The sequence below is a fragment of the Epinephelus fuscoguttatus genome, linkage group LG1, assembly GCF_011397635.1.
Source record: "Epinephelus fuscoguttatus linkage group LG1, E.fuscoguttatus.final_Chr_v1".
NCBI lineage: Eukaryota > Metazoa > Chordata > Actinopteri > Perciformes > Serranidae > Epinephelus > Epinephelus fuscoguttatus.
Window position 1 is genome coordinate 27782863 of NC_064752.1, and position 25954 is coordinate 27808816.

Genomic DNA, 25954 nt, shown 5'->3' on the forward strand with positions numbered 1-25954 from the left:
AGGCAGCTGTCGTTCCTTTTACACAGTCCAACAATTCAACTCAGTGGCACAGGGTTTAGCTCAAATTTTAGATTTCACTTGCTGTTAACTTAGAATTGGAAGTGATAAAGCAGCAGTGTGTCGTCAAGTGTATGCAGTTAATATTAAAACACGTATTCTACAATGTAGGTAATTCAATTCAGATTTATTTGTAACCCTAAAAGCCTTACTTTGCAGTTTCTGTACATCTTTGATACTTTTATTCTCTCCACATTTCACTCTCCCGGGCGACCTTCATTCCAGGGGAGTTGGACAAACATGGTTTTTATGTGGAAAGAGCTTTTTGACTGCCTGGTATATGTCAGGATTGGCTCTGCCAAGGTAGCTAGCGCTGCATGACAAGTTCTGCTGAATTAGGTTATTTGAGTTACACCTTCCCCCACTGCCGGGGCCCGCAGAGAGCCATGAGTATCCTGGAACATTTCACGGATTTCAATTAAAAAGACAATATTTGTCTCAAAGCCGGAGGGAACGTAGGCAGCATCCAGCAGTATTCTGAAATCAGCGTGTGACTGAAATGGTTTGTCTGATCACTTCTTCTTCTTTTTTTTTTTTTTTTAACACATGGAACAAGCTGCTTTCATTGTTCAAAAAATGATAATTGCTTCAAACTATTGGTAAAATATTAGCTGCTACAGTGCCTGCCTTCATGCACCTATGTAGATAAGTCATGCTGTATTTTTAAGAAACATGGATAATTTCTTCCGTGACTCGTTGTCAGCGGATTTCATATCAGTAGTTGCAGATATTTTCATGATGATATCATGATCAGACTATTTCAGGTTAAGGGATGCTTCACCTTCCAAATGACCGTTTTTATATCAATAACTCACCCTGTGTTACATTGACATTGTAAAGAAAACTTTGCTTTTCTCGCATGCCTCCACGATGTTGGAATTATTGAGCATATGACTGGATAAATGAGACTTTGACAATACTGCACAAATTGTGTGAGAGTTTGCAAACAGATTTTTTTTTATATAGTTTTGCTGTTGTTAAACCTGGACTCCTTTCACTTTAGTTCAATCAGGAGAGACTTGTTCTGAGAGAAAAGAATATTTATTTGCAAGTATTTATAAGTATGAGAAATGTAAGAAGTCTTTGGTGATGAGACCCCATTGCGATGTCATCTTTTCCAGGAGAGTGGTAAAGACGTAGTAGATTAGGGATCCCCTGCTATGGAGTCTAGATGCTGGTGGTGGTGATAGTGGTGATGAGATGAGATTAAGAGGGAGCTGAGGATCTGGATGCAAAGACGAGTGGGCTTTTGGTGAGCTTGTCCTGGGCTGGAGGTGACTGGGGTGGAGGAGGTTGCGAGGATTCCACCTAAAATGAAAGCTTAAAGGATAACTTCGGTATTTTTCAACCTGGGTCCTATTTCCCCATGTGTACAGTACAGGCCAAAAGTTTGGACACACCTTCTCATTCAATGCGTTTTCTTTATTTTCATGACTATTTACATTGTAGATTCTCACTGAAGGCATCAAAACTATGAATGAACACATGTGGAGTTATGTACTTAACAAAAAAAGGTGAAATAACTGAAAACATGTTTTATATTCTAGTTTCTTCAAAATAGCCACCCTTTGCTCTGATTACTGCTTTGCACACTCTTGGCATTCTCTCCATGAGCTTCAAGAGGTAGTCACCTGAAATGGTTTTCCAACAGTCTTGAAGGAGTTCCCAGAGGTGTTTAGCACTTGTTGGCCCCTTTGCCTTCACTCTGCGGTCCAGCTCACCCCAAACCATCTCGATTGGGTTCAGGTCCGGTGACTGTGGAGGCCAGGTCATCTGCCGCAGCACTCCATCACTCTCCTTCTTGGTCAAATAGCCCTTACACAGCCTGGAGGTGTGTTTGGGGTCATTGTCCTGTTGAAAAATAAAAGATCGTCCAACTAAACGCAAACCGGATGGGATGGCATGTCGCTGCAGGATACTGTGGTAGCCATGCTGGTTCAGTGTGCCTTCAATTTTGAATAAATCCCCAACAGTGTCACCAGCAAAACACCCCCACACCATCACACCTCCTCCTCCATGCTTCACAGTGGGAACCAGGCATGTGGAATCCATCCGTTCACCTTTTCTGCGTCTCACAAAGACACGGTTGGAACCAAAGATCTCAAATTTGGACTCATCAGACCAAAGCACAGATTTCCACTGGTCTAATGTCCATTCCTTGTGTTTCTTGGCCCAAACAAATCTCTTCTGCTTGTTGCCTCTCCTTAGCAGTGGTTTCCTAGCAGCTATTTGACCATGAAGGCCTGATTCGCGCAGTCTCCTCTTAACAGTTGCTCTAGAGATGGGTCTGCTGCTAGAACTGTGTGGCAATCATCTGGTCTCTGATCTGAGCTGCTGTTAACTTGCGATTTCTGAGGCTGGTGACTCAGATGAACTTATCCTCAGAAGCAGAGGTGACTCTTGGTCTTCCTTTCCTGGGTCGGTCCTCATGTGTGCCAGTTTCGTTGTAGCGCTTAATGGTTTTTGCGACTCCACTTGGGGACACATTTAAAGTTTTTGCAATTTTCCGGACTGACTGACCTTCATTTCTTAAAGTAATGATGGCCACTCGTTTTTCTTTAGTTAGCTGATTGGTTCTTGCCATAATATGAATTTTAACAGTTGTCCAATAGGGCTGTCGGCTGTGTATTAACCTGACTTCTGCACAACACAACTGATGGTCCCAACCCCATTGATAAAGCAAGAAATTCCACTAATTAACCCTGATAAGGCACACCTGTGAAGTGGAAACCATTTCAGGTGACTACCTCTTGAAGCTCATGGAGAGAATGCCAAGAGTGTGCAAAGCAGTAATCAGAGCAAAGGGTGGCTATTTTGAAGAAGTTTCCCTGACCCCTCGCCTCCTCCCGGCTGTGTGTGACGTCATCTCGCGAGAGCTTTGCTTGTTGTCGGAAGAAAACAGGGTATGATATATACGGGGGCAGAGTATGCAATAGTAAATGTACGTCTCAGAGACAATTCTAGGTATCAGTATTACATGTATAAAGACATATTAGTTATACTTACTTGATGGATAGTTGACCATTTGGTCCCTGTGGTTTTGGCCGCCTCCTCCAATTTATTTTGGGCACATGAAAAAAGGTATCCAGCACTGCCCTGTTAATCAAAGGGGGGAAATCCTCTAACGTAGTTACACAGCATTTGGTAGTTTCTGTATCATCCCAGGACACATCAAGACCATGAATATTGGGCAACAGGTCCCACTCGTTGTAACACAGACATTCTTCCTCTGTGGGCATGGAGTCACAGCAACCACAGGAGCACCACCAGTCCTCAGAGATTCGCATTTGTGCAGCCGCTGCTTCACCCTCGTCTGCTCGTTGGCCCTCTCTCTCTATCCTTGTCTGCTCTTCAATTGCTCCTCATCCGTATACTCGGGCTCAAATAAGTACGGGCGGCCATCGTAATAAAAGGGCTCATCCTCATTCTTGAAATCGGGTAAATATGCAACCATGATACCGATGCAGTAAAACTCTCAACTGTACTCTGGGACAACCAGCGCCATTCTGAGTGGCGTTCGGCATGGCTCCTCTGTTTTCTTCCGGCAACAAGCAAAGCTCTCGCGAGATGACGTTGCACACAGCTTCACAGAGGTGAAGGGTCAGGGAAACACTTAGTATGCTATTTACAGAGATAGCACTGGCGATTTGAACCGGTCAGTGGCGAAAAAAAGCACTTTTAATGCGCAAACTTATATGGGATGCATTTGCCCCCATATCTACCTCGCAGCTGCTGGCTGCAGCCGGCTGCATCCGCCTCCCTCAATACTGAACCAATTTTAAAACGAGTTGTACCTATGAATCATACGCACACATACACATGGGGGAATAGGGCCCAGGTTGAAAAATACCGAAGTTATCCTTTAAGTTTGGCAGCAGCAACATGAAAGGCTGAAGGAGATTGCGACAAAGATTTATTGGCAAATCCAGAGGATTGGTGGAAGTGGTGGGGGTGGAATAGGGAGAGAATTGTGAATGGATATAGCATAAAGAAAGTCTGCCTGATTGAACTTAGGCTGAGCTTCATTTCCTCAAGCTTTCCTCCTGAATTCAATGCATCAGAGGTTGAGGAATTGACATACAGTACAAACGATCATTTGGGTCGTTGAAGGTGAGCATAGGAAAGCCAAGGTAGTCTGCATTCTGTTCTCCTGACCTCCAGTGACACTGGATTTTGATTACTACCACATGGTACAAAGCAAAGGGCAGCCAACTTACTGTGACTTACAGCTGAGATAGAGTGGAGGGCCAGACGGTGGTGAACTAATGCATGGATGTCTGCTCTCAGAAGCTAACATCAAAAGCTTATGTAAGTTTTTGTTCAGTGTCAAACACAAAGGGTCAGAGTGGTGCGATGAGGGCGATATACACTGTGGATGATACCTCTTCTCATGCTCGGAGTGGCTATAAAGTAAAGTTCAGTTGCAGAATCACAGTGAACGCCACCCTGCTCACTTACTATAAAGGCAAGTAAATACTGTTAATGTTCTGTCTACCATTTGATGCATGTGTTTTTCCAGTCGCTGCACCTCAATAGATTAATTCATTACAGTGCAAAGTTTAGTGGTTGATGACTGTGTAATGACCCAGGGCCGATTCAGCCAATGATGGGTGTATCAGTTGTGGTCATGCCAATCCTCACGCTTTGGTTTACTTTACTCTTTGCCTCTCTGTTGTGTGTAGGGCTGCAGGAACTTGAAATTAAATAACACGGAAAGAAAAATGCTGTTTTTCTTTACATCATGGAATGTTTTTTTTCATTGGTCGTAGTAGTTTCGAAGTAAAGCAGATTGAGATAGCTGTTTAGAAAGAGCACTGTTACCAAGAGCACACACTGGATACCCACAACAACAGCAAGCTGTAGCTGCTATGTTGGCAAGGCAGCTCACTGACAACCTCTCTATATCTGATTTATGTCTGCCGGGCAAGTTAATGCAGAAAATGACCAGTTCATTGAATCTGTGCTTTGTTTTTGTTTTGTTGCCCTTGTTACTGGTGGTTTCATTCCATTAAAGCTTCTGTCACAGTTAACAATAAAGCTCAATGATGAGAACAGTACTGCAGTAATCAGTCTTTTAACTGCAGCTCTAAACTCTCAGTATTGTACACTTTTTAGTAAAAGAATGATTGATGTCCACCATTACTGAGCCTCACAAGAGATAAGTATAATACTGGCCATGTGAAAAGAAAGTCTTAAATATACCTCTGCAGTGTCAACCTTATCAGCTTTGTCAACTGAGGAAAAATAATGAGTTAATACACTTTATATCTTTTTAGAGACCTACTCTATCTAATGGTGTGTGTGTGTGTGTCTTTTCAGGACGATGCCCGCCAACTGTTTGCCCTGTCAGCAGCAGCAGAGGAGCAGGGCATCCTGCCAGAAGACCTGTCCAACGTAATCCAACGACTGTGGGCCGACGGCGGCGTCCAGAGCTGCTTCACACGGGCCCGAGAGTACCAGCTCAATGACTCAGCAGCCTAGTGAGTGCCTTAATAGCATCAAACAACATCAAGGCTATTATACGGCTCACTGTGTTTCAAAATAAAAATGTGCTTTACTATGCACAGACAACCTTGGCGACCAGACTTTCAACAGACTTTTGCTGATAATCTCACATCAGAAATAAATAATGATATATTGATAGAAGTTGAGATAAGGCTGTAAATATCAGTACATAGCCCGTACACCGTTAATCTGCACACACTGCGATGCCACACAGCTGGTTCAATATCTGCAAAATTTCCCTTTATATTCATTGTCTTGTGTGGCGATCAGCAGTGATGTGGTGGTTCACTTTTACACTGTGATCTGTAGCCTATAGTTCGGCTTTAGCTTCTAACTATCTTTGTCTTTTTAACCTGTTGTTGCTGCTGAGTCAGTTTGACATCCTGGATATATCCTTCAAACACAGACTGTAGACCCCTCTGTCTGCTTCTCTCTGGAATCACTGTTTCATTTCTCCAAAAATATGATAACATTTCCTCAGGGAGTGCAGTTAGTTACAGTTTTGGCTCCATGCTTACTGCAACAGCTTGTCAGACCATCACAAAGGGGCGGGGCTTAGCGAAAGGTCAACTGCATTTTTATTTCTGTTGTCATTTTTAGTCATAACCATAACATTTAAAGATAAACAGTTAAACACTGAGGTCAGACCTAATTGACATTGCTTATTTTGTGTACTGTTTTGTTTTGCTAGTGTGTTTAATGTACCAAATCTATGAAATGTGCTGCTGTGGATGGGGCCGCAGCAAAATGTAGCCTATTTTAGCCGCCTAAGAAGACCCATCTAAAAAAATCTCTATCAGTTTAAGTGTACACTATATTAAAAACATTTTCTCTGCTTTACCTTACATACTAACTAATCAAGGCAGCAGCAGACAAAATTAAATATAGCATACACTTAAAACTGGTAGTGATTATTTTTAGGTAGGTCCTTTTTTAGGTGGCTAAAAACTAACAAATTCAGGCAGCGTTTGCTCAGTGCCGATTCATTTTAAGTACGTGACGTGTGGGCTTTTCTACCTGGAAATTATTGTTAACAAACATTGTGATTCAGTCTGTTACAGCTGATTTTAATATAGAACTTTATTGTTTCTTGAGTAATTTGGTTGCTCCTGTGATAAGGTTTTTTAGTTTGAGGGGCGGAGCAGTGTAAGGAGTTTCTGCAATACATTTCATGTCCTCCACCCTGCATTTAGGATTATCTTTAATATACCTACATCTTCCTCTGAAGTTGGCCATGCTGCCGAATATCCTATATTTGTCACTTTTCATTCCCCTTTTCTCTCTATCTGTTACACCGGCACCATTCACTGTTTTAGTAATTGAAAAGTTTTCCCTGCTGGATTCAGTTTTATCAGCATCACAGCAGTGGCAGTGGAGAACGCCCAGATAGAGCAGCTGCTGTTATTAACAGTGAAGGCATTAATGCTTTGTTTAACCAGTTGCTTTCACTTTCAAGACCAGTCACGTCGCTAATCTGCAGCGACACAGCAACCACAGCCTCTCGCTGCAGGTCTTAATTACCTTAATGACCCTCATTGCTGAGCCGCATTGTTATACTGTACCAGTATAATAACAGGGAGAGCATTAGGTAATTGTGAGAGGCTGCTGGTGAGAGGTGAGAGGTGGTTATCGCTCTGACCCCTCTGGGATGCACTGCTGCTCTGAAATGGAAATCCGGTGAAAACGCTGAGCCATAGCCTCGTTCACTGCCAGCTGCCTGCAAGCTGCAGCAGGAATTAACTGCACTGATTTCTGTTTAATACACACGGCCTTTGATAATACTATGACACCTCCAGAATGTGCTGTAGACTGTCAGGGGAGTGTTAAGTCTTTCAACAATGATTACTTTGCAGTCACGGCTGTATTCAACTTCCAGGGGGAGTGATATTGTTCTCTGTTTGTGTTGGCCGGTATAATCATAACTGCTCCATCTCTGCTTCGCTGCTCTTGTTAAAGCTGAGGGGACCTGGAAGCATACCGCTAAACAGGGCCTCACATTTAGTAGCTGGGAGAGTGGACAATGTTTCATCATGACTTTGTAGAGCACTGAGAGAGGCGGTTGCTATAAGAGAGGACTAAATGAGTCTGGCACCAGACCATAATCCATGTCTGAGCACCTGCTGAGAGCCAGAGAAAGGAAGGGGAAGATAAAGAGGGAGAGAGATGGCACAGCTCACGTTAACAGAGATCTCGCTCTTCTTCTCTCTCACAGCTTTAACAGAGGGGGACATGTACTGTACACTCTGAGAATAATGGATCCAGCTGCCATTATTTCAGGAAACAACATTTTCACACATCTGAATGTGTAAAAATGAAATGGTCTCCTCACACTGCAACCGCTCGTTGTGCAACGATAGAAAGTCTGTTATGGTTCCACATTAGGTCTCTGATGATAGTTTACTCCTGTGACAATAAATAAACATGGGGAAGTTATAGCTGGACCGTATGGCTTATAAACAGTGTCGCCATATTTGAGGCAATATCACAATACATGATATTTATCTCAATATTTCTAAATCTTCTAACTACCATGAATGACTATAATACTGAACTACTTAATAAACTACTGCTACAGTTAAAAAAAAAAGGTAAAATAATGTTATTAGAAAATGTCAAAGAACTGTTAAAAAAGGTATATAAGTACTGTTATAAAAAAAAAAAAGTTGAATAACGCATTGTTATTATAAAGTAAAATAAAGTACTGTTACAATTAAGTACAATGAAGTACTATAATAATATAATTAAAGCGAGGTCAAAAAAGTTAAAGTACTGTTATAATAAACAAGTACTGTTTTGATAAGGTGAAAGAACTGTCACCTTAAGTTTAAAAAGTACTGTTATAATAAAGTAAAATAAAGTACTGTAATAATAAAGTTGAATTAAGTACTGGCATAAAAAGTTCAATAAAGTACTTTTATAATTAAGTTAATTTTTTTTAAATAAAATGGCATGACAATTTATACTATGTTCACGATATAGTTATTTTATATACCCCAAGTGAAGCCGGGGATAGATATATTACCCACCCCTAGAGGAAGTGGTTTTAAAATCTCTTGTAAAACAACCATTATTTTACCATTAACGATTCTCTGTCACAATACAGCTCAGTACCTTTTCTTATTAGAGTGTAAGCCAACCAAATTCAATTAATCTTCAGGGCTTATAAACCCACTGGCCAAATGAAGCAGTGATACAATATCTGATGTGTGGACTACAAAAGCAGCCTAAACCTGTCTCTGTGGGGAGCGGGATTATGATTAAACAGTCAAACACGTGGCATCAAGTAGTGGTGCGGAGGCTCTAGTATCTACACCCGGGCTGCGGCTCATATGGGATTATATCCAGCACCAATACTTTGTTACACAACACTTTTTTTATGTTTATTGTGCTGAAAGAATGATAGAAAAATGCTTTTCCTCCTTTTGAATCTCTCCCATGGTAACATTATATGTGTAAAAGTTGACTGTGTGTTTTTATTTAGCGCTTTGATCAGGCTGGAGTAGGGTGACCATATTTTGATTTCCAAAAAAGAGGACACTCGGCCGGCCACGACATAGCCTACTTAAATGATACTCGCAGTTTACGCAAAGATGCCTTATAATTTTAATATATTTAAAATTTATATGTATGGATAGAAAATTCAGTTATATTACAAAATAATATCTCTCAAAGACAGAAATTCAGATAGGCCCCAATAGGGGACACATACACACACTAGAGTGTGGTGATCTGAGCCCTATGGTACCCGACGGGTTGGCCGGGTTTGGTCAAAAATGGCTATAAATTGTATTCTGGCTCGGGTCAGATTCGGTCAGCTTTTAGTGAAAATGTAGTGTAAAAATAAATAAAATACTATTGTCTGTCCTTTTTATTGCTTGGGCACTGTTATTTACGTGACAACACCTGAACATAACACACACAGACACACACTGGCTGTTTGTTTCTACCTCTCCCCTCGCTGGAAGTCTCGGACCTCCAGCCGCCCGCCTCCGCCTTGATTAAACGCTGAAAATAAAATAAAAGAGGAGACAGGTTTTTCCTATTTTATCTTATTTTGTTTTATTTCTCCCTCCCCTCTCGCTGGAACCGTCGGACCTCCCGCCTCCCGCTCCCGTCTCAAACACAGAGGTCTCCCTTTCTGCAGCTGAGCACCCATGGCGCACGCCCAGCCTGCTAAATAGCCTGTAACCACTGTGTGACACAAACTCAGTGCTTTGGTCATTAAATAATGTCGGGCTCGGTTCAGGTTCGGACAGAAATATGCTGCCCGTGCCGCACTCTAACACACACACAAACACACGGAAAACCGGACATTATCATCAGTTTATAAAAGACCCCCGGACGCCCTGGACGGGACGTTAGAGGTGGACATGTCCGGGCAAAAGAGGACGTTTGGTCTGCCTAGGCTGGAGGCATGCTGGCCTGGAGAGTGAGTTTGCTTTATTTGGCTAACAATAAAACAAAATAGGAGGAGGAAGGAGGGATAACTATATCTGAAGAAGAACAGACAGCAACATGGGAGTTTCACTGGAAATGTACAAGTTTGATTAGGTCTTTCACTACACCCTCACAGAAACCCCACCATGTTAGAAATTCCTCTGTTTGCTGGAGAAACTGTGGAAACCAAAATACACACCATTACCATGTCTTTTCGGACTGCCCTGTCATTAAAGACTACTGGAGAGGGAGACACAAAGCCCTACAAGATATTTTCAAATGTTCGGTACCACTAAAGAAGAAGTTTTTATTTTTTGGGTGTATACCTCAAGATAAATGGTTGATGAAAAGACTTCTGGTAGCTGGAAAATAGACTCTTACCAGGAGATGGTTGTAACAGGAGAGCCCAACCCTAAAGGTATGGACAGTTTGAAACAGTGGAATATTGGAAGACTGATGGTAATATTGGAGCACTGAATTGGATGCAGGGATGTAAGAAAATATGAGTATCACAATATTATGCTTTGTTATGTAACGATTCTTAAAAACACTGAATTGATTTTTCAATTAATTCTTTAAAAATATATCGATAACACTGTCTTTTTACATTTTTTTATTTTCTTAATCTGATTATATAAAAAAATCACACAAGCACCTAATTTTTTTTACTGATATAGGTGAAGGCTTAAAGTTGTGCATAAGTAAGGGTGTTGCCGCTTTGAGCGACAGGCTGTATGTGTGTTGCCATCACAGTCTGAGTCAGATCCGCTCCTCGCTCCTCCACAACTCCATCCTCTCCAAATTTGGTGAATTCTGGCTCCAAAAATCCAAGATGGTGACAGCCACACTGGCAAAAAATTTGCGCCCACAAACCAGTGGCTGACATCACGGTGGCTACGTCCATTATTTTTATACAGTCTATGATTACAGCACACACACAAGTCATATGCCTACCTTCTCTGCTCAGGACACCATTACTCCACTGTATCTTTACATAGCAAATAGTTGTTTGCTGCTATGTTGATGTTCTGAATGTATGCAGCTCCTGTAAAACTGTTTATTAGTGAGGTTGCTGTGTAAATGGAGTTATCAGAGGTAAAGCAGGAGCCTTGTGTTCTATGACAGCACATCAACTCTTGTAATACAGCTGTAAATTTGAACCTGACTGTGCCGAGTCAACACAGTACTGTTAGACGGCCGGCGTGAGGAACTTCTGTCCTTCTCATGTCTTCGCGAAGGAGCAGATGAGACCTGAAACAACCCTCACACCTTACCTTAACACCTTAAGACCCATCCTCTCTGTGAGGTCACAGGAACGTGTTTTTAATTTGTATTGTTTGTGTGTGTTCCCAACAGCTACTTAAACGACCTGGAGAGGATAGGCAAGCCAGATTACATCCCCACACAGCAAGACGTGCTGCGGACCCGAGTGAAGACCACCGGCATCGTGGAGACGCATTTCACCTTCAAGGACCTGCACTTCAAGTAAGATCCCCCCCGTTCACAGCTCTCTAACTCAGCTGCACATTTTGTGAAACACTGTTAAAAGTGTTGGAGATGCAAATCAGGTTATATTGTGCAGCTCAGCATTTCATTTCATCTTCAAAAGGCCATATCTGACTAATTTACTCAACAACCGCCTCAGCTAATAAACTTCCATGAAACAGAAAGAAGCAGCGGTGCTGTCTCACACAGCAAAGGACACACTGTGGATTTAATGGCTGTTTTTTTTAGGTCATTATCTAGTAACTAAACTTATCAGAGAGGGTGAGATGCCTTTAGGATTCGGCCTCAGCAGGTGACAGCAATTATTTTATAAGGCTCATGCTCACCACCTGACATGTATCAACACATTTTAGTTGGAATAGCTCTGACGGGTGCCTGAAAGATTTTTCATGTGTGGATTTTGGCAATAAAAAAGCCATAAAAGCCAAATTAAATCTCAATGCATCACTGTGTTATTTGGAGATAATAACAGCAGACTTTGAACTTTATGAGAAAGCGAGCAAAAAAGCATAAATTATGAAAAAAGATGATCTGTTGTTACAGAGTATTTCACCGTGTTCTGACAGTAATGACCATTGGATTTTGCCGACTGAGGAAAATGAATGTGTATGTGCTCGTGAGTCATGCATTCATGTTTGTACAAAGAGTTTTCTGTTTGTTTGTCACTGCACAATGAGTTCCCTCTTCGGAAAGTCAACAGCATGTAGAAAGGAAAACATTTGTTTTCCAATTTGTGGAGTTGCTGTCTCATTGCCTTTAACCCAAACAGCTTGTCCCACTCAGTACTGTTACAGTGGGAAGTCTATACATATTTCCCACACGGAGAGATAGAGCCGTCACTTAACTACAAACACACAAATCAGTGAAAACACATAAACAGATTTCCTTTTTGTAGTCCCACACAAACAATATGCATATGTGTGGGATTTTTCTGTGTAACTGAGTGTTTATCACAGCAGGATCACACACATTAGTAATGGCAAAATGTACTACGAAGTACAAACTCATCATAACCCCTTCTGGTCTGTTGCTTTAAATGCCATGCTTCTCAGGAGTTATCTCGTTTTACAATGTAAATGTGTTGTCATTTTGTTTATGTGATCTGACAATACATTGCCCTCTGTTCACATGAGATAATAAAAAATCTGAAGGCAGCCTTCAAACCACAGACACATATGGTGTACTTTATATCTGATGGAGACATTAGTCACCACTCAGGCTCTGGAAACAACAGAGGAAATTGTTTGTGAAATATCAAAGATCAGAAAACGCTTTCAGTCTTCACTTGAGCTGCTTTATCAAGGCAGTGGAAATGAAAAGGTGTGTGTCCGCGTGCTAGTTAAGTCTCATCTTTATGTCTTGATTTATTAGATTTCTCTTTGGATGACATAAACCAAATCCAGCGAGCACATGTTTACCTCCAGCACCTCTTCAGTGCTGCACTGCAGAGATACATTCAGCCTATGTAAGCAGGAGATGAGAGCACTGTTGAGGTAAACAGTCTAAAGTGTGTCACTGTTATAATGAGCTCTGCTTACTCAGCATAAAGCCGGCCGTCTGTGGAAGTCAAAGTTCTGCTTTAATGAACCAAATTCTGCAAAGTGAGAACTCCTTAGCAGAAGATTAGGTGTGTCACTCTACCTTTAGCTGCCAGCTGAAAGCTTCCTGTCAATGTTGCATGGAGACAATCTTGAGAGTGGCACCATCCAGACGAGCACCTCCCCTCGTCTACCTACTGTAGGTGCCCTCCGTCTTCATGAATAAGTCATGTAGGATCTTAGTGAAACCCTGCCGCTGCTGCCATGCCTCAACCTGCCTTAAGGTCGCCCGTTACCACAACAACTGCGCTGAAACCAAAATGCCAACAAATGCCAGGAAAAATGACGAGGCCTGTGCAGCGAAACACCCTGCCCCAAAGAGAGGAAGAGGCAGACATGTATTCACAGTGTACCGAGGAAGGAGAGCGCACACACATTTCCAGAGGGAGACCTTGAAGCTGCTGTCTGTCAGCATGAGGAGTATAGTTTCTCCCGCGCTAAGTCCCATCCGCTCCCCCATTAAAAATGGTATGTTTATTCTGTGTGTGTCTACACAGGATGTTTGATGTCGGAGGCCAGCGGTCAGAAAGGAAGAAGTGGATCCACTGCTTTGAGGGAGTCACGGCTATCATCTTCTGTGTAGCCATGAGCGCTTACGACCTGGTCCTGGCCGAGGACGAGGAGATGGTGAGTGAAGCTTAAAGGGAAAAAGAAGCTGTGCATGTATTTCACAGTAAAGCCCATTCCCAGGATAATTTAAATGGGGAGTAGAGGTTGAGTTTTCCGTGAACTCATTTCCTTTATGTGCCCTAGTTGTGCTCTCTAATAATCTCTTTATCTCCACATTTTGTGCCCATCCCACCTAGAACCGGATGCACGAGAGCATGAAGCTGTTTGACTCTATCTGCAACAACAAGTGGTTCACAGAGACATCCATCATCCTGTTCCTCAACAAGAAGGACCTGTTTGAGGAGAAGATCGCCCACAGCCCTCTGACCATCTGCTTCCCAGAGTACACCGGTACAGTCTCAATACAATCACAGGACAGGGCCGAGTCACTGACGAAGCTTCAGTTTCTGTTTCATTTTTACAACTGCTTCAATGATAACAACACAAACATCAGTCTCGAATTTAATCTTCAGATATTTCTCTGTCCACTGTCCAGTTAAATTTTACTTCTTTGCCCCTGTAACAGACTCATAAAACAAGGTTTGTGCCTCTTTTACATTAAAATCACACAGAGAGGCATCCGTTTCTCTGAACAATTAATACCCAACAGTCTTTGAAAAACCCCGAAGGTTCTTCAACAACACGTACTGCTGTTGCTCTGGAAGTTTTTCCAAAATCCTTCAAGACTCTTTAATCATCTGGATCAAAACATCTTCTGTTTGCTGCATGATAAAAACTATCCTCAACCCATTTCTTTATTTGCAACAATATTCACTAATCCAGGTTGTCAGAAATGACCTTAACTCTGTTTTGTACGACACAAGAAAAATTACAAAATGTTCATTTGTATGAAAATGTAAAATAATTTCTCTCTTCTCACTGATTGTGCTGTACTGACCCAGTCCTCTTCTGTTTTATGCCAATTAAAAAACTTAAAATTTAAAGTGTTAAAACTGAAAAGACAGAAAATGTGAAACAGTAGAAACTGAGGTAAATAAAGACAAATTTATCTGATGGTAAATTATAAACATTTTGGTTCAGATTGTATTCTTATTTTTGTAATTGAACCTTTATTTAACCAGGAAGTCCCACAGAGATCAGAAACAGGGACCTGGCCAAGGTAGCAGCCAATCAAACCCATTTAAAATGCAACAAATACAAAATATGATACAAAAATCCACAATAAAACAACAACTATTCAAACATAGTGGCCTCTCAAGAAACATGTCTGTCACCACATTCTCTATGATGCCTTTAAATTCATCATTCAATTGACATAAGATCTAAGGGCAATCTCCATGTCCATTGCGCAGAGTAGGAGATTGCAGTTTTCCTCAGATCTGTTAAAACCCAGCGTACATTAAATAGCAACCACCTGGAGGAGCGTAGCTTTATAGATAAAAATATACCAGTGCTTTTGTCTGCAGGTGGTCAGTGACGTCCAACCCACCAAATCATAAAGAATGCAGTGATGAGTATAAATTTAGCAAAGACAAAAGTCATTTTGAGCTCCAATCTTTCTTTTGATGAGAAAACTTGCTGGACCAATTAATAATTTTTCATCCAGATGGTTAAAAGTGTCTTTGAGAATTGTGGAAATTGTGAAAAGGTTTTTTAAAATTTGTATTCGTATTCAGGTGTCTCTATAGAACATCATGACTGTGTGTAGCTTCCCAAGCTGCTAATCTGACTGTGAACAATGACTGGCACACACAAGAGAAAGTCTTGGCCCAAATATTTTATCTGCATACCTACCAGCTACAACAGAAGCCGCAGAATATTGGCCTTTGCCCCCAGAGGCTAAATCATCAGCAGAGGGATCGCTGACTGGTTCCAAGATCATTATCTGTGTGACTCAGATGTAATGGTGCTACAAGAGAGGCACAGAGCAAGAGGCTGGGCATAATGAATTCGACACTGTGAAGAAAATGATGCTTTAAAGAACTGCTGACACTGTCTGATCCCCGTCAGCAGACTGGCGCTCTCATCACACTCTCTGTCCTTCAGGCCCCAACAAGTACGAGGAGGCCCAGGCTTACATCCAGACCAAATTCGAGGACCTGAACAAGAAGAAGGACACCAAGGAAATCTACACCCACTTCACCTGCGCCACCGACACCAAGAACGTGCAGTTCGTGTTTGACGCTGTCACCGATGTCATCATCAAGAACAACCTGAAGGACTGTGGCCTCTTCTAAAAGCTTGTCTGAGAAAGAGTCAAGGTGAGTTGAGAGAAGTGACTCAGGAAGTGATGCAGCTCTCTAACGAGTCACGACACGAAGCCTGTTTGAAATGAATGATTGTGTGATCTTTTTTTTTTTTTTATTTCTAGATTACTTGAAGAGTTCTGATGACCTTAAAGATTGGGGGAATATACACACATCATGAATGACTGCACTGGCCAACCACGATTTCTGCTTTGATCTGCTTTTTATAAAGACACCTAAGAGACTGAAAACCCGACGAGCCTCGCAGAATTTCAACGAATGCTGATCTAGCCGCTCGTGTCGTTAACTCTTTGGGCTATGACCACAAAAATCAACATTTATTATTGTATTTTTTTGTTCTTTTTTTCTTCTTCTTTATTTTCAATTACTAGAGGAGGCAAAGGAAAACTTTTTTATATAAATGCATTCATTTTACTTTTAGAAAGTTCTGATGTGCAAATTATTAAACTTTTAATCACATGAAGCTTATTTTTTAAGAGATGAAGCACAGGCATGGACATAAAATATGATTGATAAAAGGAAAGTGCTTTTTTTATAATGTTTACATAAGTTCATCATTCATAGCCAAACCGTATATTGTTCTGCATGACTCAACATGGCAAATATTAGCTCTGTAATCTGCACAAATTATCTAACATTCCTACAAAAAAAATGAAAAGAAAAATGTTAAAATGCTGAAAAAGAAAAAAAAAAAAAGCTTCACGTGCAGGGGGGAAATTACGGCAAAATTCTAACTGATATTTAAAGTATGTGTGTACCTAACATTCTCTCACTTTTTATAGTACCATTTCCATGTTTGTCGCAGTATGTTTGTGCCTTGACTTCTGTTTACAACCAATTCCTAGATATGCTTTCAGTACTGTTTGACCTACTGTGCGCCTATATTTTTCTTGCATTTTCTGCCTAGCACCTATGAATATATAGTGATTATTAATGAGAGACGAAAATCTAATTCAGAAAAAAAAGGTTAGTGTCTTTTGGTAAATATTAAAATGCTTTAAAGTCCTATATGATTTAATTTAAATAAAAGTAGAGATCACCTGACTCCTGCACGTTGTTCATCTTCTTTGTGTTACTTGTATGGAGGGTTTTTTAGTGGTGGGACCTTACACGTGTTTTTACTGTTGTTACACAAGAGGATCAGATTACAAACACAAATACAATGACAGTGCCCGGGCTTTTAATATAATCATTACTCTGCACAAAAGCGAGACTGTGTAACCTCGCTGAACAGCAGCCAATGTGGCAGCGAGTGGCAAATAAGGGACAGTGGTAAATGCCAAAATGTAGTGGAATAGAAGCACTATTATGAAACAGTCAGAAAGTCAGTGACATTAATTACAAAGTGATTTCTATTGAATGTAAGCTAATATTAGCCACTGTAAGATCCTGGTCACATCAGACCAAGTAAGGCTTAAACATTAAAAAAAACCCAGTTTAGGAAACTGAACATGGGTGTTTTAATTTTTTAAGAGGAAGAACGTGTTATTTTGTCTTTCAAGAGTTACATTATCTCGCTTTAAGCACTCATTTTTGATCATTCTGGCCTTTTTAAAGAATGTGTCCATTCATAGTTTGTATAATAATTCAGTTTTATGCTGAGAGCACACACTCAAGTTGACCGAACCACAACCTGGAGACTGGAGACATGTCTTTCAACAGGCTGACGGCACCACCTACTGGACACATGAAATATATGCATCAGTTATTTTTGGGATGGATGGATCCCAAATTGTGAGATTCTTGGTTTACAGCAGCAGGTTTTCCAGCCCTTGCACTGGAACGGTGAGTACACAAGGCAAAAACTTATCAGGAGAAAAATAAACACAATAAATAAAATATCATAGTACAGAGTACATAAAAAAAAACTTAGCATGATACAATAAAGGATACGTGTCTATAGAATATGTGTAGAATAAACTATAAAGAACATACTCGAATACACTTTACTGTTGAATGAATGAACTTAATTTATATAAAATGCACAAAGTGATTTACAATTCAGCAGCAGAGACAAACAGCAAAGAAATAAAACCATGCAATTACACAACATTCATTCAAGCAGAAAAGAGAAGAATTAAAACATTTATCAATCAATAATAAGTCAAGTAATACACATATTGAGAGTATTAAAACAGACAGATGCTAGTTATAGGCTGTGTTAAAAAGATGTGTTTTGATTCATCGTTTAAAACCGTCCGCTGAGCCAGCAAGTCCAATATCTAAAGGCAGGGTGTTACATATTTTTGGAGCGTGGCAGCTAAAAGAAGCATCACCAAAGGTTTTTGTAGTGACATTAGGGACAGATAAAAGGGCAGCTGCAGCTGTTGTGCTTGAGATCGTTCTTGGTCTCATGAACACCTTTTGAAGGTCTCCGTTTCATCTCAAGTCTCAACCACATTCATACTTGTCTCAATCTCAGCCAATGAGAATCTGAGATTATCTGAGACTGTGAGACGGTCAAGACCGTGAATGCAGGGATATCGTTAAATTGCCTTAGCACAAAGGAGCATTAAATAAAGATGGTTAAGTTGATTTCATCTCCTTGGTGTTTGTTTGCTCATAGAAAACACAGTAAAATTCCCACACATTAAATTCTCTGATGCCTTTTAATTATTTCATCAAGACATTTCTCATGTTACACCTATACATACACACATGTGTGTATATATACTGTATATGGCCATCGATAAAGAGGAATCTTCATGTTTTCTGTGGGTGTTTTTATGGGATGTAGATCTTCCAGATCAGTTTGAAGAATGCCCAATGTTTGCATGCCCCCATTTTCTCATAAGCGTATCACACAGTTTTGACTGACACTGCTCTGGTCTCGGTCTTGACTTAGTCTCAGTCTTGACTACAACACTTGATGAATATACTAAACTACTTCAACTAAAATCTAACATACAAACATAGGGTATCACACCCATACATTAGACAAATGTGCAGATTTGTTGTTAGGCAGAGTGGGAGTGTAAAGATGTGCAGATTCACCATGTACACAGTTACTAAAGGAGCAAATCTATAACGCTGAGAGTTCTCTGTTAGACATAGGTGACAGAGTTATTGCTTTGGACAGAAAAGTTTTCCAGTATTTGTCCATTTGTTTCTTTTTTCTTTTCTAGTTTTTTTCTCTAACAAAATCATGCCAATTAAGTATGACTACGTAATGAAAAAATTAACTGAAAACACCCTGTCAGGGCCAGAACTCTACACTGCTAAGAGATCTAGTCACCAACCCATTTCCACATAAAAAGCTGAACATTATGTTTCTCTTTGCCTGCTGATGTCTGTCTCCAAACTGGAGTTTGTTTAACAAAAGATAGTATCAGGTAAGTTTGAGAGATTCGTGTTCAGGCAGGGGTGTAAATAGAGACAGTGCAGGCAGCACGGTGTCACTGGGGCCCGTGATATGGTAGGGCCCATAGAGAGAGTGGGCCCTCCAACGATGTGTTGGGTGAAAAATGAGCCCTTATGAGTGATTGCCACCTTGGAAATATGCTTGTGTTTAAAAAAAATAGTGCCATTTGCAATATATGTGCTCAAAAAAGGCAAACCCAACTGGCATGTTTTTATTTTGTTTGTTTGTTTGTTTTGTTTTGTAAAAATATTCAGTAGCATCTATAACAATATTTTATGTTTATTCAACATATACTATAAATCATTATTGGAATTATTAAACTAATTTCTTTTTTTTGGGTGTTCTAGTCATTTTGGGGGGGTATTTTTTGGCATGTACAGACATGCAATGATGATTTTATTTTATAAGTGACTGCCACCTTTAAAATATCGTACCATATGCCTCAATATGGTACGATATTTTATGATTACTCTACATATATATCTCAAAAGGAAGTTGGCTGACATGGGAGGGTCGTTGCCTTGAGTAGGCTCACCTGGGCTTTCAGGCTATAAAAGCTGCCTCCTCTGTTCTCTTGTCTCTCCCTTCCTTCAGCTGACACCCACTGAGCATCACTGGTTTTGATTTGCACCTTCAACACCTTCACCACACACACCCAAGCATGGCTTTCATAACTGACTTTGCTGATCTACACACTCCATTGATTATTTAAATTAATTTTAGTTTAATAAATTTGGCTTGTTTTAAGTAAATCTTTTGTGTTTACTCCCTTCTTGTCACATTCACTGAGCCAGTTTGTGACAAATGGGGGCTTGTCCGGGATCCGTTGGTAAGGAAATCCCAGTTAAACAAAGCCACAATCAATTGGGTTCAGTAGTGTGTTGCATGTTGTTTGAGTGTAAGGTGAAGTGTAATGAACAAAGAAAATAAACACAATAGAGAACAGCCTAAACCAAACAACAGACCATGACTGACCGACTCCAGCAGCACACCTGAGAAGAGTTCATTAGTGATGTGCTCCCTGCTTGTCTCCTTAAAAGGACAGCCCAAGCTGGAAGGTAAGAGGGCTGTCACATATGCAATGATTGCTGGGTAATATCTATGTTGATACCGTCCAGTGTCTGTTTGATCATGTGATGAGACGATATGTGACACTACAGCGTGCACTGGGTCCCACTGTAACTACCCTACGCCACTGTGTCCACGCCCACCTACAGGTCACAACATAAAGACAGAAAAAGGACATCTGAAGACAGACAGTGGACAGTGCCTTATAGAAATCAATATTTCTTGTCCTCTTATTAAAGATGAATTTGCTTCATTCTGACAGATGCATGGTCACAATATGCTTTCAGACTGTCTTACATCTGGATTAAGCAGCATATAAAGAGGGTGAGAGGCTGCTCATGGTGATATCCACATCTCACAGATAAGAGGGCTTATTAACGACGCTCATATCAGCTTAATGACAAGCTCTCAGTGCACCGACAATCCCCTAGACTCATCCTGTCAGCCTCCTCCACATGCCCTGCAGAATAGTAATACCCACGTTGAGACAGATTAAGATCAAGAGACAGTGAACTAGCACTGCAGAGACATAGGACAGGGAAACTGTCAGCATTGTGTGCTTTATATGCATTTACACTGTGTGACAGAGAGGTCGAGGTCTGAGGACGATACGATGTGGAGCAAATCCTGACCAGGGGCCGATGAGTGGCTCTTGTGGTTAAGACACACACCATATGACTGGTCTGATTCCAGGCAGGGGCCTTTGTTGTGCGTCATTACCACTCTCTCTCTATCTCTTCTCCGTTTCCTGTCACCTCTCTACTGTCTACCCTCAAATAAAGGCACAAGTTATCAACAAATAAATAAAATAGAAGAGGACACATCATATTGGAGTTGTTGTTGAACACTGTTGCATGCATATAGGTGAGGGTTTGGGAGAGGCTGCTCTGAAACGGTGCACATTTTTCATAAGGTTTTAATCACCGGTGCTTTTTCAACTACTTCAATAAAACTTCCTGCTGGTATGCTTCAACTGGAATCTGTCTCCCAGTGAGTCAGTGTGTGAGTCACTGTGAACAGTCTCACTGTTATGCTCAATGTTAACAAGACTGAGTTCTGCTCATTTCAACTTCAGCTTGGTGTGCAGGCGTTAACATCTACCTACTGCTGACAATGAACAGCAACAATCAATAGTCAGTGACATAGAGGCAATATGATATACACAGTATATATTCTAAATATAACTAATAAAAAAACCCAAGTATATTAACAAGTGCAGTGATGAGTTGTGCAGTCTTGTTTTCTCCAGCTCAGGAGATTCTGAGATCAGTTCAGTTTTTTAGAAATTGACAGACTGTCAGGCATGATTTACTCTTTGTACTTTTAGTTTGGAGGACTGTGCTGTAATACAGTAGCTGAGGATGGTAGTGGCTCAGTCTGTAGGGAACCAAAGCCGGTTAAAGTCCCCGTCCAGACCAAATATGGAGCATGGACTGATAGCTGGAGAGGTGCCATTTCTTCTCCTGTGTGCTGCTGAGGTGCCCTTAAGCAAGGCACCACACCCCCAACTGCTCAGGGCTCCTGACCATGGGCAGCCCCCTCACTCTGACATCTCTCCATGTAATGCATGTAAAGGTCCTGTTTGTGCATGTGTGTGTGTTTCAGGCCTGTGTATATGACAACAGAGTGAAAAATTGAATTGAATTGAATCCCACTCAGTGATTAATAAAGTATAAAGTATATCTTCTTCTTCTTCTTCTTCTTCTTCTTCTTCTTCTTCTCCTAATACATGTTTAAATCGTCAGAGTTTACACAGATTAAATCTTGTCCAAAATGCAGCACTCTGACTGCTCACTGCTTTAGTTTCTCTTCACTGACTCCTGGTAAATTTTAGAATTGATTTTAAGATATTATTGCTAACTTACGCCTGAGTATATCTCAGATCTTCTGACACTGTACATGCCCAGTTGCAACCTGAGGTCCTCAGCCTAGATTGTGGAGCAGCTCTGCTAGACTGGGCTGTGGACCAAAGGTGACCGGGTGACCCACACTCTTCAGAACAGCCTCCCCAAGGAGATAAGACTGGAAAACTCCTTATCATATTTTAAATCCCTCTTAAAAACATTATTTTTTATTATTTTTATGAGTGTGCTTTTAAAGGGTTTGTGGCTGGAATCCACTTTTATCTGTGAAGTCACTTCATAACACCTATCTATATACAAAGGCATTCTCTTAACTGCTATTTTACTGATTATTTTAATTATTTCATTTTGTTATATTTTACTTATTTTACTCTCTCATTTGCTGTTCCTTTTGCTCGCTGCCCTATAACTTTAAAAAAAAAAAAAAAAGCTGTTTTTCTACCATTTTTATTTTGTAAAATTATCATTATTATTATTATTAGTACTAGTAGTAGTAGTAGTAGTAGTAGTATGTTCAGAAAATAAAGTAGGGAAAAAAATTCCCATTGATTTGATTAAATCTTGTTCTCTAAACCCTTCAGCAGTACTTTCTCTAGAGGGCGCTGCAGTTCTATATCTGAAACACTACCAGTCCCACTGTCTCATCCTAACACCTGGCTTTAAATCAGTGTAACATTTCAGTTTTTGCACAACCAACAGTTAAAGTAAATGTTCTCTTATGTTCTGCTGTGGTTAATTCAGTAAATCTTTTCAAAGTAAAGGAAACTTTCTGAAAGGTAACTTTATTTGTTGATGCACCAACTCAAGCTATCTTTGAAACAGACAATTTATGTTTAAATGATGCCTTAAATAAAATTTGTGACGCAATAAGCCATGAGCCATAGCTGCAGTAATATCTGTGAAAATGAATGATTGTCACCCAAAGCCAGAAATGAGAGACTCAGTGACCGACAGAGACAAACAAAGATAGAATCTGGTGCTGTAGAACTACATCCAGACAGTGACTTGCACAGATCTACCTGAAGCTGTGAGGCTGAGCCCAAAAAACAAAATAGTGGTTATCTGAGTGCTCAGCCTTAATGACCGTCACCACTGCAATATTAACGACTGTAATGACAAGGGAAAAAAACATCAGCCTGATTATAAAATCAAGCCCCATGAAAAGGGGAGTAAAGTATTCATGTGTGACCTTAATGAGCATGGATTGTGTTCAAGTACCGTCTCGTATGATAACTATATCCATTAGGCATTCCTGAAAGCAGACATGCTCAGAAATGGAGGTCGGCCTGCGCAGAAAATTGAAATAATCACAATTCCATTAGCAGCCCAGTGTAATTACTTAATGCATAGTGGAGAGCGTATACAGGCCGCTGGCTTTTAGAGTGGAGGGCTTTTGAAGGCTCCATCCATAATGGTGTGTGTGAGGGTTTTTTTTGGAAGCATAATGTTGGTATAAGTGAAAGCCTATAGTTCTCAGGAACATATCAGTGTTGGTGTAGCTGTAGCTCACACTGCATATTGAAGCTGTGTGTGAATATATGTGTCCAGAATAGACAGAGAACTCAATATTGAAAAGTCAAATGAGAGTTTTTCTATACTAACGTGTTAAATATCCATGTGATATAGCCTATACTATGTGTTAAGGTCAGGGTTGTGAAGCAGGTCGGGACATGCCACGGGTACCTGTATGCAAATGTGAGACATGCTGTGGAGACAAATCTGCACTTGAACAACAGGCCATCAGACCTGGATTCACCACCAACAGTAACAAACAGATGCATTCCTCTAAGCCCATCCGATTTGCATAAACATCCATTAACTGAATAGTGTGAATGGAGGATCGAGTGCCCAACAACTGTCAGGCTGCAGGCTCAGTGCCCAATTAGGGTGCAGATGATCACATTTACATTTAGGTAGCTTGTTTACGCTCTGATTCAGTGCTTTACAATAAGGCACCGGCGGGACAGGCTTTTGCAAAGCTGCTAAAATGACAAGCAGACAGACAGAATTTGTGACTTTAAAACAGCTGTGTGAAAGAAAAAGAAGTGCTAGGGGAATAAAAACATGTATTGTCTTTATTTTGACTTTTTAAAATGTGGATATTTGATGGTTTTCTAAGTATCTTATGATAGAAAATTGATGGTTGGGAGATTGTACCTTTGCAAATTGTCTACAAAATGTACTGTCTTTCTTCTTTCACCACAAAATCCTTGTTTGAAGAAGTAATCGGCATATGTTACCATGGAGATAGATCATAATGAAGTAATTAAATCATGGACAGAGACACACAATTACCATTATTTAAACTTTAAGGCACAAAACCAACTGAAAGAAATGTCAGACATTTATATCTTGACCCTTTAATGATCTTTAATTGGGATCTTTCACCAAATTCAAATTTTAAAAAAAGGAAAAAATAACATATTCAGTAAAAAGAAGTTAAAGTCAAACATTTTCTAATGGACAAAGATTTTCGTAAGGCCAAAAAAATGTAAAAAAAAAAAAAAAAAAATGTACATGCCTGGTGTGTATTTTAATATAGATAGATAGATAGATAGATAGATAGATAGATAGATAGATAGATAGATAGATAGATATTAGGGAGGCTGACATTTTTCATGACATGCTTTGTTGTAACAACAATATGTTGAAACAAAAGTTAATTCTCCAGTATAAAGAGAAATGGTCAAATCACATATGGCTCAAGCCCAAGCTTAGATCATATGTTCAAATGAAGCAGAGTTTTGGCCCTGAACCCTACATTACTTCCTTTCTAACCAGAAGCCAGAGGTCACTGTGTGCTCAGCTGAGAGCTGGTATCCTACCCCTCGCTATTGAAGTGGGGCGGTTCACTGCGGTACCTGAAGACAGTAGGATATGTAATGTCTGTGATCTAAAAGAGGTTGAAAATGAATTTCACTTTATGTTTTATTGTTCACAGTATGAGGACTTAAGGGTTCCCTTGTTTGAGGAAATGCAAAAACAAAAAGCTGATTAATTTTGGGCTGATGATGGTCAGAAGTTGGAGTGGTTATTTAAGACTGAGGTTTTTAAGACTGCTTATTTTATTTTCAAAGCCTGGAATAGAAGGCAATCCTTGCTCTTTAAGTGAGATATATCAGTGGATTAGATTAGGGTTCACTGTCCTAATCATGAGGACTGTTGTGTTTACATTCTACTATTGTACATCTCTGTTATTATTTGTTTTGTATCTTGGTTGTTTCCAATTTGTATGTTTGATCATTGTTTCTGTTTCTGAGATAAAGTGTCTTATAAGCCCATAAGGGCTGGGCTTCTTTAAAGCATGACACTTAAATAAAGAAATCAGATCAATCAAATATATTATGTTTGTTTCACTATTTCATTTTTTATATATCTTTTATTTGTCTTATATCATTGTTTTTCAGACCTGTACAGTGCTGACTGTTATGTAGGCTATATTAAAATTTAAAAATGGGAAAACTGTTCCTGATGCTCTCCTGCAGTTACACTGATCTAATCTCCAACATCAAGCTCAGAGTGTCTCCTCTGGTGGTTTAATATCCAATATATTTGGGCTTTTTCTTTGCATCTCTTGCAGCAGTGCTTTGGCTGCACACACACACACACAAGTCGGTTTGCAAATGAGCTGTGTGAGCTTCCTGCGCTCTGATTGGCTCATTCAGACACGAGGAGCTGTGACTGGCTGCAGAGCGCGGAGCTGTAAAAAGGAGGCGAGCAGGG

At 40.3% G+C, this 25954-nt stretch overlaps 1 protein-coding gene across 1 annotated transcript in view; it reads left to right on the forward strand.

Moving 5' to 3' along the window:
- Positions 1–16984, forward strand: part of LOC125887053 (guanine nucleotide-binding protein G(i) subunit alpha-2-like) — a 77038-nt gene extending 60054 nt beyond the window's left edge. The window contains exons 4-9 of the mRNA XM_049573566.1: positions 5377–5537; positions 11356–11484; positions 13601–13730; positions 13910–14063; positions 15720–15934; positions 16045–16984. Coding sequence (XP_049429523.1) covers positions 5377–5537; positions 11356–11484; positions 13601–13730; positions 13910–14063; positions 15720–15910 — 765 coding nt within the window. The 3' untranslated portion in view covers positions 15911–15934; positions 16045–16984. The remainder of the gene's footprint in view (positions 1–5376; positions 5538–11355; positions 11485–13600; positions 13731–13909; positions 14064–15719; positions 15935–16044) is intronic.
- The last annotated feature ends 8970 nt before the right edge of the window (positions 16985–25954 follow it).